This window comes from Podarcis erhardii (assembly GCF_964252035.2).
Source record: "Podarcis erhardii genome assembly, chromosome: 13".
In the NCBI taxonomy this organism is placed as follows: domain Eukaryota; kingdom Metazoa; phylum Chordata; class Lepidosauria; order Squamata; family Lacertidae; genus Podarcis; species Podarcis erhardii.
The window spans coordinates 6,522,801-6,535,045 of record NC_138502.1 but is presented as its reverse complement, the minus strand read 5'-3'; the positions used below and the strand labels follow the sequence as shown (position 1 = coordinate 6,535,045).

Below are 12,245 nucleotides of genomic sequence, written 5' to 3'. Positions count from 1 at the left end.
ATGAATAAGGTTCTGGCTTAATTTCACCCATGATGATGTCTAGAATGTTTCATTCTGACTGCACACATCATTTGCAAATCAGCAACTTCTGTACCATTTTACTACTAGACTTGACAGCTTCACTTAAATTATGTGTACAATGAAATATTACTTTTAGATCCACCTACATGAGATTTCACCAGGCTTTTTGGTTTTTGTAGGTTAAGATGAGATGTTACTTGAAAGTAGAAATAAAATATTCACACCACTCCAAGCAGGATAGTGTGGTGCACAGCATAGCATGTATGTATGTGTGTATTTAAATATGTATTCTGTAGTTGACCTCCTTTGTAATGTTCTATTTTGAAATCTTTAAGAAAATATTTTAATTTCCTGTTAATTATGTTGCTTTGACTGTATTTGTATTTGACTTTCTTTGGAAATGTTTGATTCTGGATTGTTTTATTGATATTTTAATATGCTATAAACCACTTTGAGATTTTTCTTAAAAATATAAAGCGGTATAGAAATGAAAATAATAATAATAATAATTTAACTTCTTTTCAACAGAGATTTGCTAATCTTGTACAATGAAAACTGTCACATACCATTTTGGTTTGAAATCTTCCCTTCTGGACATGGAGTACAATCATAGCAGCAAAATTTCTGCCCTTCCTTCCTTTTCTTCTGATTACCAGGTCGGCAGTAGTCATTACACACAGAAATTGGCATCCCCTATCAATAAACAGGAAATAATTTCAGAAGGGAGAAATCTTTGAAGGAAATTTTCAGCTTCGGAAGTTCAAATAAGAAAGGTGATCTCTCATCCCATAAACATTGGCACAGGGCTGCTTCTTCATATATAGTCCAACCATCAGCCCCTTTGTATTAAGAAATTGGAATGAAAGAGGCAAAATACAAGATACAGATAAAACTAGGGCCATTTCAGAAATCAGAAACTTTATAGTGGAAAGACCATATGCGACAGATATTCAAAACTTATGACACTCTCCTAACCTTGTCAGTATTTGGTAAGATTTTATTTATTTATTTATTTATTTATTTATTTATTTATTTATTTATTCTTCCTTTAAGACCCCAAACTCAAAGTGAATGAAACAAGTTAACCTAAAAAGTGATGCATACTCTGCCCCACAGGCTTAAGGGGCCATTGTACAAGTCTGTTAAACAAGAATTTAGTGGAGGAGTATATCAGTGTGCTCATAAATCGGAGAATGTGGGGCCCACAAGTAAACCCTAGAGTAATAGGTGCCAACTTCTAGGGGCCAAAGTCCCTTCACATACACCCTCAATAAAATAATTGAGAGGCCTGCCCTCTCCCAGAGGTGATGGGCACTGCTATTCAAAAGGTGTTCATGAGCCACGTCTTGCAATTGATTATTCAGTGTGGGGGTTACCCGCCCCAGTATTTTATTCAAGCTGGCACCCCTGCCTAGATTACAGACCTGGTTAAAATCATTGTGCCATAAAATCATGTCCTTTTTAATGATGAATTCTTTTCCATCAGCTGCATCAGAATCAACCCATCCAATCTTCAATCGAAGGAAGGACCTGTTTGGAAATGTGACTATGTTCATGATGTCAAATCCCCCTCCCACTTCTCTTTGATCAGTAAAGGACACGGTTTCTCCAGCTGAGTTGTTAAATGAAATGTCCTGAAGAACAGGGTGCAGCTAATAGAAAGAGAAAATGGAGTTGAATGGGAAATAGCATAAATGAGATTTTGAATAAAGTGCCATGGTTTACAGAAACATTTCTTCATGAATCTTATTTAGTTATAGTAACGTAGCTGCACTTAACAAAGAACATGTGCAAAATATCTGTGATTTTGACAGAACAGATGGAGTCTTTATTATGCATTGGAAGCCTTTTTTATGCATCTCTAATATTCCTTTCCCTTTATTTTCTCCTTTAGTTGTTCTTTCTCTCTCTTTTCTTCTTCTTGTTTTTTGTTTCCTTTGAAGTCCTATATGTGGGGTCCTTGCTAAGGTCCACGGATTAACTACTCATAGGGCTGGTGCTTGGTCATTGCGGACCCTAGGTGCAAAAGCGGGAAGTATTTGCCCCCCACCCCGAGTGAGAGGCAGGGACGGAAAAGTAGGGATCTCAGGTGAGAGCTATCTATGAATTGCCTCTAGGAGAGGACTCCGATTTCTACCTGTTTTGTATGTAGTTTTTGAAGTTGTTATAGTATGATGAAAAACTATAACAAAAATTTTTTTGGCAGAATTAAGTACATAAAATGCACATATTTGTCTTTTTCAGTGAATATAATTTTCCATACTATTTATACAGCACCTCTGGATCCTAATGTATTAAAGTCCTATTTTTGTAAAAAAAAATCTTATTTAAAAAAATAAGTAAAATAAAGACAGCCAAAATAAATACTATTATGACAGGTTGAAAGCAGGACACATTTGGACATTATAATTGAACTTGTTATTCCAAAACATAACAAAAAAATGAATTTTTGCATAGAGCTGTAGGCTGGTTTATATGTATAAGTTGGTGTAATCAAAGCTACTATGCACCAGATTTTCTCCAACCATTCAGATATTATTAGCTTTTGTAGTCTCAGCAGCAGTTATGAGGTTGAACATTATTTCTTGATTATTTTCTGGCATACCATCTTATCATTATCATTATCATAATCATTGTATATTATATATACCACAGCCGTCTGGCAGGGTTGCGCCATCCACCCTGGGAGTCTTCCAACACTTATAAAAATGTAATCAAACATTAAAAACTTCTCAATACAGGGCTGCCCTCAGATGACTTCTAAATAGCAATAGTTTTATTGTATAACCAAGCAATAATGTTTTAAGTCGCAATTGTATATAAAGTTTTCTGTTACATGACTCTGGTCATGCAGATAATGGTAAGATTTGTTTCCATTCATTCTCAGAACATTACCTGCCAAGGCTCCAGATCCTGAAGTTTTAATCTTTCACTTTTTCCCACTGCTCTCTGCTTGGATCTAGGGGAGTAAATGTTATGCAAGGCATGAGCCACAGCATAGACACCATTATAGATGCTGTAGCTGTGACCAGTCATGCTCATTTCAAACAGAGACCTTGGAAGACTCTGCAACCTCTCCTCTCCAGTACACATACCATAGACCTCCATTGGTGCATTGAAATTGGGAAGAATACAGTCAAATGCTTGCTCCCAGAAGCCTTTGATGAAACCATCTCCCTGGCTCTGGGAAGGCTTTATGCTCTGAAGAAATTCCTTGAATGCTAGAAGATTTTGTGAGTGGATTGTGAAGGAGAGGGAACCCTGGAAGAGCAGAACATTCCAAACCTTAAGAAGACCCATAGATATGAAATCAGTCTGTGCTGTAAAGATCCATACCTTTTTAAATGATGTGTTTTCTTTATTTGTAGGATCTGGTAGAAATACAGTAAGTCTCAGTGCTATAATTGCCAGAGATTCCCCATAAACAATAAGTGTAGTGACTTTATTATCTCTTATTTTCACATACATATTTAAAGCTATATCATGCATTTCATCCACATTATCAAAGTGGAGTTGTATTGCAATTATTTGTGTGAAGGCAGAGCAAATCCCATTTTGAGAAAGCAATGGCTCCAGGGTCTGCAAAAAATGTTCTCCACTGTTATCGTTCAGAGCAATGAGTCCGATCCACGTCCATCCAAAATGCTTAAGCAAGCGGATAATCCCAAGAAACTGGTGGGCTTCATTGGGCACCATACGGTAAAAAGAAGGAACCTGACTTGTATCACTCTCCACTGCAGGAAATGAACCATATGCAAACTGAAAGAAAATGTGAATATAATCTCAAATCATATGGAAAACATTCATCCTGTACCATTTGGGTCCGTTCCCCCCCCCCCACAAGCTTTCTTTTTTCTAATTGCACATTTTGATTTGAACTGTGACCAGATCAGTCTCACATCCCTAGAAATAAAACAGAAAAAGCAATCTACAAAGAATATGGGGTAAAGATGCAGGCTTGTATAAAACTAAATTTTTCATTATTGATCGTGGTAGATCCATTAATTTGATCTGTCTGCTCTGAGTAAAATTACTGACTAGAATACTTCCCAATACATTTGCTATGTAGAAAAAAATATGAAAACAACCCATAGAGACAGGAAGAAAAGATTCTCATTGACCCCTTCATACCTCTTACCTGTGGAATCTTGTAGAGATCTAATGTGTCTGCCATATGGAAGGTGGTATCATGGCCAAGTCCCCCAATGGTGGATATGAGGGTTTTCTGGGTGTCACATTTGTAGTTGGGGACAAATGTCCTCATTTTGAAGAGGAGGTCTAGAGTCGTACGGTAGGTCATCTTTGCATCATAATAGCTGTCATAGATGTGGAAGCCAAGTGTGATATTGGGCAAGATGTTGGGATTCTCATTGACTTCTTTGACAGCAAATGCCAATGTTAGGACATGCTGATAAAATTTAGGCACCATACTGCAAGTAAACCAAATTAATTACAAATATGAATATACTACAACATTAGACATCTTCTGTTTCAAACTGAAATGAAAAGATTGCATTTGTAATTTGTAATTGCACATCTATGCTAATAAAATCCATACTGTCTAATGATCAGGGCATTACTGTTTTGCATGATACTTTCATGTACCTGCTGTTATTCTATTGCTTTACATTTCCCTCACAGATGATCAAGAAAAAAATAAAACAAATCTGTTTCTCCTTCAGTAGACAACAACTTCATTTAACTGAAAGCTGCAATGTTATACAGGCTTACTTGAAAGTCCCATTGAATTCTGAATTTTTTCTCAGTATACAGCTGTGGTTGCGGTAGGAATGTTGCTTGCATGTTAGAACCACAGGTTTGAGATGTGCAGGCTAATGTAGCTAAGGCCAGTCATTGATCCTGTGGTGCATCAGATGGAAAGGGGAGTCAGGTAGCAATGGACGTACCGTACCTTCACACTGGAAGACGCAGCTGGTGGCAAAATTAGTCTCCTGATTCTTTAGGTTTTCCAGCCCAATGTCAGCCTCTCTGGGCTAATGCCCCATTCTGACAATCTCAGGTTTCCTTGTGGTATCTAACCTGAACTGTCACAATCCCTGTCTGCTTCAACACAATTCAACCAATTTCCATATCCCTCCATATAGGATAATTTTCACCATGATGTAACAATTTACTCAAGAAATCAATTCAAGTCAGCACATACCGAAACTTTAAAGGACCTTGCCTGTGAATATGTGGTAGTACAATGGTACCTCGGGTTAAGAACTTAATTCGTTCTGGAGGTCAGTTCTTAACCTGAAACTCTTCTTAACCTGAAGCCCCACTTTAGCTCATGGGGCCTCCGGCTGCTGCCATGCTGCCGGAGCACGATTTCTGTTCTCACCCTGAAGCAAAGTTCTTAACCTGAGGTACTATTTCTGGGTTAGCAGATTTTGTAACCTGAAGCGTCTGTAACCTGAAGCGTCTGTAACCTGAGGCACCACTGTATATTTGTTTACATTTTCACCCTTCTCTTCCCCACTCCTGACAATAAGTATACTCAAAGCAATTGTAAATACACGATTTCCTTCAAATAAACTGATACAGTGACTAGGTTTATAAATAAATAAAAAGAAAAAATGTTTTTTTTATTATTCCAGTATTCGGGCAAATTATGGGTCCCATTTCAACTTGAAAATGTCAGTAATAAAAGAATCCCTCTTTGGGATTCCTGTCTTAAAGACATTAAAGAAAGGAAAGGGCAATCCAGAAGAGGAATGGAAAAGTCTTACTATGAAACATCAAACACATTCTTTGATGGTTGTTCCTTATACAAAATTTCATAGAAATTGTAAAAGCTCTGAGAAAGAATGCCACCGATGATGACTTCACCTGGCTGGTACCACTCGTGTGGAACCAGAAAAGGATTATTCCCGGGGCAGGGGATAGAATTAGAGGTAATAGAAACAGGAGTTATTAAAAACAGCAACACCAATAGCAGCAACATCCTGACAGCCTAGCTTAAGATATACATTTCATTAGCGGGTTGCAAATACATTCCTTTAGAAGTAACAGAAATTATATTGTCCTAAATTGAGCTGATAGAGCCCTGTCTGTCTCTCCCCCTACACTAGCTCTCCATAACATATGAGCTTATTTTTTAAACACTTTTAGGCTTGCTTGTTGATTTTTTTTTCTTCCCTCCAGGAAGCCAACTGGGGATTTGGCCTGGATAGGAAATTACAGTGATTTGAGTAATTGCCGAATAGGAATATTAATTACTTATTCAGAGTTTAGAGTCTGAGTAAGACTTTTACTTTTTTTACTCCCAATCCTGCTGCTTAGATGAAAGAAAAAAGTGGCAGAAGGGTTTTTTCTTGGTGTGCTAAGAACAACAGAAAACACTTGAGTGAAGACATTGTCATCAGGATATAAAGTAGCAGTTCTAAATTTTGAGATTAAGACCACTTCTCAACTCCAGTTGTCTTCAGGGAAATGGGACTCAGCACTTCTCAATAAGATCAAGCTATAGTTTAAAAACGAATAGCACAATTCAGTTGCAAGAACCAACAGGAGCTATTGGTATATTGGAGGGGTGGGCTTTTATTTTCAGCCTGACTAATGAATTCTCTTCTGGGTAACCTTCCATAAACTTTAAGACTTTGGTAGGTGGGACCAGAGAGGGAAGGCCACAGAACACGTAATCTAAATTTTAATAGGGTTTCATGTCTACTTTATACTGTCTGACACATTCACGTTGCTCTGTTCCCTATTCAGATTATCACGAAACATTATCAGAATTCAAGGTCATATTCTGGGTAAGAAAAAACACTGAAAATATGAAGCAGAGCATGGGAGGCATAGCTAGTGGTTGTTGTTGTTGGGGTTATTATTGATGATGATGATAATAATTATTATTATACTTATTATTAATAATAATAGGGACGTGGGTGGCGCTGTGGGTTAAACCACAGAGCCTTGAACATGCTGATCAGAAGGTCAGCGGTTTGAATCCCTGTGATGGGGTGAGCTCCCGTTGTTCAGTCCCTGCTCCTGCCAACCTAGCAGTTCAAAAGCACATCAAAGTGCAAGTAGATAAATAGGTACTGCTCCAGTGGGAAAGTAAACGGCATTTCCATGCGCTGCTCTGGTTCGCCAGAAGCAGCTTAGTCATGCCGGCCACATGACCCAGAAGCTGTATGCCGGCTCCCTTGACCAATAAAGCAAGATGAGCACCGCAACCCCAGAGTCGGCCACGACTGGACCTAATGGTCAGGGGTCCCTTTACCTTTAATAATAATAATAATACATCATATATATCTAACCCCAGAGTGATATTGGGTAAGATCATGGGATTCTCATTGCCAAGGCAAGTCTGTGCTGGTAGAATTTTGTCACCATACTGCAAAGGATGTTAATCAATTCACAGTTTCAGAGGAGAATTTCTAATGAATGAACTCAACAACAGTGACCGAATGACTTTTCCTTGGTAAGCTAATGACACAGGAAATTCAGAGTGCTAAATTTTGAGATTAAGGCCACTTCCAATGCCATTTCCCTTTAAGATGTGGCAGTGCTTTTGGAACTCCTAATAACTTTAGGCATTCACAATAAGTTTGTTCTTTTAGATGCCTGTTGAAAACAGTTGGGCCTGATGAGCATTTACTGTTCTCAACCCTAATCCTGTGGAAAGCCATCTAATTAGATTTTAATTTGATCCAGACCTGTTTTTAGGAGGTAATTTCATTACTGTTTGATTTTATACCAATGTTATATATTTTATGTTAGCAGCCCTGAGGCCGGCTTCGACCGGGGAGGGCGGCATATCTTCTTCTTCTTCTTCTTCTTCTTCTTCTTCTTCTTCCTCTTCCTCTTCCTCTTCCTCTTCCTCTTCTTCCTCTTCTTCTTCTTCTTCTGGGACCATCCAAACATATTTATTTGTTCTGTCCTGTTCTTAAATCTGTGGGGCATATGTTGCCCTACATAATGTAAATATTGAGGATGCCTTTGATGTATCAAAGTTATTGTTCAGCAATTACAGTACCATCTTAGATTATCCCAGACAGCGCCACCACATTGAGGAGAGTATATACTCCTGCTTGATATTAGCAAACAATGCATTTAAGGTTCAAGGAAGACACTCAGAAACTTAATTTTAGTTAGCATGTTTCTTTATTGAAAGAAATATAATTCAGTATTACAGAACAGAATAATATAAGGTAAATCAGTCCCATATAAGAAATACATTTTTATAAGTGAATAGAAAGTAAATCAAGCTACTATTAATTCCACACTTTTCAATGCCTTTCCCTACAGCTTTTCTATCCACAAAAGTTCATTTTTATTATTAAGTTTCTTGTCCTAAAGCAGAAGTCAGTAACATTTCCCCACATTTGGCCAGATTGATCATTCTCCCAGTCCTTGATGGACAAAGTTTGAGAGGTGGAAGGGACAACCAACCTGTCTGTCACTGGGATTCAGAAGGCAATGAGTCTTTGAAAGGTGGATGGGACAACTAACCTGTCTGTCATCTGTCATAGATGCTTTAATTGAGGTTCAATCATTTAAAGGGCTGGAACAGATGACCCTGAGGGACTCCTCCAACCATACAATGCTATGATTTTATAATGGTGGGCAAAATACCATAAACAAAGGATGAATGGACACCTTTTAAAATGGACACCTCACAAATATAGTATCAGAACAGGATAATAGAACAATATGATGGCAAATATAAAAACATACCAAAAAGCTGCACCTGAGTCCAATAAATACAACAAGGTTTCATGAGCAACAGACAGCTTTACAAAGTAAAATAGGATTTTCACATGCTCCTAGAAAGACCTGTCTCATGATGTTCCTCAAAGTCCTTCTCCTGCAGAATCTTCTTATAAGACTTTCAAATTGAGGGGCTGGGAAGGCTGGAAGCATCCCTCCAGTGGGATCTTCTGGGAAGAGACAATCTGGAAACTCACCTTCAGCTCCTGATAGTTCCTATGATGTCCCATAGGATATCAGCTGAGAATAAGGTGGGTGTGGTTTGGGCAAAACAGGGCCCACCAGCAAGTTGTTCTTCACTCCTGAGCTAAGGTGACAGAGCATTTTAATTTGCTTTAATTTCAAAACCCTAAATATCCCAAATTGATCCTACGAAAGAGTATCACTTCACAGGATGTATTCAAGGTAACCACTTTTACGGAAAACTCCCTTATATATAACAATACAATAGAATAGAAAGAAGAAGTAAGGCTGAATTTACATCCTTCTCCTTATCAGTTGCTCCCTGTTGTTCAGCTCTGGCTTCAGAATAATGATGTAGCATTTAGGGGCAAAGATGCAGACCAACAATCCAGCACAGGAGGACAAGATGGAGAAGATCTCCACCACCACCATGGATTTCCCTTTAGTACTTAGGTAAGTTGGGACAAAAGACAACCAAACACTGCAGAACAGCAACATGCTGAAGGTAATGAACTTGGCTTCATTAAAACTGTCTGGCAATTTGCGAGCTGCAAATGCCACAATGAAGCTGGCAATGGCCAGGAGGCCCATGTAGCCCAAGACACAGTAAAACATGGTCACCGAGCCTTCGTTACATTGCACAATGGTTTCTTCCATTACCGAGTGCATGTCTTGATCTGGAAATGGTGGAGAGGTTATCAACCATGCAGTACAAATAATTGCTTGAACGAGGGAGCAGGAAAGGACAACGGAGTTGGACAGTTTTTTCCCTACCCACTTCCTCATACTGGACCCAGGCTTGGTGGCCATGAAAGCTACAACTACCGTGATAGTTTTGGCCAACACACAGGAAACAGCCACAGAGAAGACAATGCCAAAGGTTGTTTGGCGAAGAAGGCAGGTCATTTTGCCAGGGTGTCCAATGAAGAGAAGAGATGAAAGGAAGCAGAACTGGAGGGCGATGAGGAGAGTGTAGGTGAGATCCCTGTTGTTGGCTTTGACAATTGGAGTGTCTTTGTGCTGAATAAACGCTGCAAGCACCGAAGTTGTGATCAGGGAAAAAGAAAGAGCAAGTGAGGCCAAGCTGATCCCTAAAGGTTCTTCATAAGAAAGAAAGTTGATAGTTTTAGGGATGCATCCATCTTTCTTCTTGTTTGCATACTGATCCTCTGGGCATCTGAAGCAGTCAGCCATATCTGACAAACAGAAGAAAGCCAAACTCCATTTGCAATTCATCTGTGTTTTGTGCTGACTATGTAGCCATTATTGATCCTGTTGATCTATTTCAAACCTTCTTTATTGTCAGAGAGCTGGTTGTATATTTGAATTACTCATTACATTGCTGCTGAATCTGACAGAGGTTTTCTGGTTTTTATATATATATATATATTTAAGTGGCCATGCTGTGGCACCAAGATTACATAGTGAGTGGTACCTTGGTTTTTTGGGTGGGCAGTTAACAGAGACCCACCCCCCCGAAAATGTATTTTGCTCCCATATTCATTTGTCTCCAGGTTAGAATGTTTTTGCCTTTCCTTCAGTAAGTGCCAGTAGCCATTGCTAGGCATTCTAAAGCCTTGGTCAAAATGATGGACAGAAAGTCACATCAATAGGGTGGATTGTAAAGAGTGAAAAGATCAAGGCATGCCACTTGGACAGATGGAGCCCAGTGTTGTCTATCTCCCCCCCCCCCCCATATATATGCAGTTGCCTCCTGGGAACCTGAATGCCTGTCTAGCCAAATACAAAGCTCCAACCTTGTTCAACTATGAAGGATGTCAAAAGCAGCTACACTATCAAGTGGAATGCCATTCAAATAGCAAATGCTGGTTGGAATTAGTGCCATGACATTTTCTCTTCCCTGAAGCATAATGAATAAAGTTCTGGCCTAATTACAACATGGATGATATCTAGCATGCTTCATTCTGACTATACACATCATTTACAAATCTACAACTTCTGTACCATTTTACTACTTGATAGATTCACTCAGTGTTGTTTTTTTCCTAAACAAAGGTTTAGGGGTACTCTTCTTTTCCTACTTATATTTCAGTATTGCTCCTCACTGAGGCCAAACTTAGATACACAAAATGTTTAGAGGAAGGCACACTGGGAAAATAAGCACTGGCTTCACTTAAATTATGTGCACAGTGAAATCATTTTGGGGGATGGGGGGATTACTTTCAGATCCACCAGCTTGGGATTTCACCAGGCTCTTTTGTTTTTGACCGTATTGATGACGTGTTACTGGAAAGTAGCAATAAAATATTCACACCACTCCAAGCAGGAAAGTGTGGTTTTCAACAGAGACTTGCTAATCTTGTACAATGAAAACTGTCACATACCATTCTGGTTTGAAATCTTCCCTTCTGGACATGGAGTACAATCATAACAGCAAAATTTCTGTCCTTCCTTACTTTTCTTCTGATAGCCTGCACGACAGTATTCATTGCACACAGAAATGGGCGTTACCTATTAATAAACAGGAAATCATTTCAGAAGGGATAAATATTTGAAAGAATATTTCAGCTTCTGAAGTTCAAATAAAAAGGGGATCTCTCATCCCAGAAACATTGGCATAGGACTGCTGCTTCATACATGGTCCAACCATCAGCCCATTTTTGTTAAGACACTGGAATGAAAGAGGCAAAAGACAAAATACAGATAAATCTAGGATCATTTTCTTAACTAACTTTCAGAAATCAGAAACTTTATAGTGGAAATACCATATGTGGCAGATATTCAAATCTTCTGTCACTCTCCTAAACCTGTCAGTATTTGGTAAGCCTTAGAGGCCGCAAACTCAAAGTGAATGAAACAAGTTAACCTGAAACATCATACATACTCTGCCCCACAGGCTTAAGAGGCCATTGTACAAGTAGCTTAAACAAGAATTGAGTGGAGGAGTATATCACTATGCTCATAAGTAGGAGAATGTGGGACCTACAAGTAAACTCCAGAATCATAGGAGCAAACTTCTAGGGGCCAAGGTCCCTTCACATACACCCTCAATAAAATCATTGAGGCGCCTACCCTCTCCCCGATGTGATGGGCATTGTCATTCCAAATGTGTGCATGAGCCACGTCTTGCAACTGATTAATCGACGCAGGGCTTACCTCCCCCCCACCCCAATATTTTATTCAAGTTGGCACCCCTGCTTAGATTCCAGACCTGGTTAAAATCATTGTGCCATATAATCATGTCCTCATTAATGATGAATTCTTTTCCATCAGCTGCATCAGAATCAACCCATCCAATCTTCAATCGAAGGAAGGACCTGTTTGGGAACGTGACTATGTTCATGATGTCAAATCCCCCTCCC

The 12,245-nt window shown here is 39.0% G+C and overlaps 1 protein-coding gene across 1 annotated transcript; it reads right to left on the bottom strand.

Moving 5' to 3' along the window:
• Nucleotides 1–1,563: 1,563 nt before the first annotated feature.
• On the bottom strand, nt 1,564–11,615 carry LOC309326651 (vomeronasal type-2 receptor 26-like). The gene is made up of 4 exons (XM_081835535.1): nt 11,268–11,615; nt 4,160–4,451; nt 2,917–2,980; nt 1,564–1,673 (listed from the first exon to the last, which is right to left on the bottom strand). The coding sequence occupies exons 1-3, from the start codon at nt 11,297–11,299 to the stop codon at nt 2,951–2,953; spliced, it is 354 nt and encodes a 117-aa protein (XP_081691661.1). The 5' UTR covers nt 11,300–11,615; the 3' UTR covers nt 1,564–1,673; nt 2,917–2,950.
• Nucleotides 11,616–12,245: the final 630 nt, after the last annotated feature.

Coding starts and splice junctions, on each gene's coding strand:
- LOC309326651 (XM_081835535.1), bottom strand. CDS start 11,299: ATGTCCAGAAGGGAAGATTTCAAACCAGAATG. Junction 4,452..11,267: donor GAAGATTTCAAACCAGAATG/GTATGTGACAGT, acceptor GTTTACTTGCAG/TATGGTGCCTAAATTTTATC. Junction 2,981..4,159: donor ATCTCTACAAGATTCCACAG/GTAAGAGGTATG, acceptor TTACTCCCCTAG/ATCCAAGCAGAGAGCAGTGG.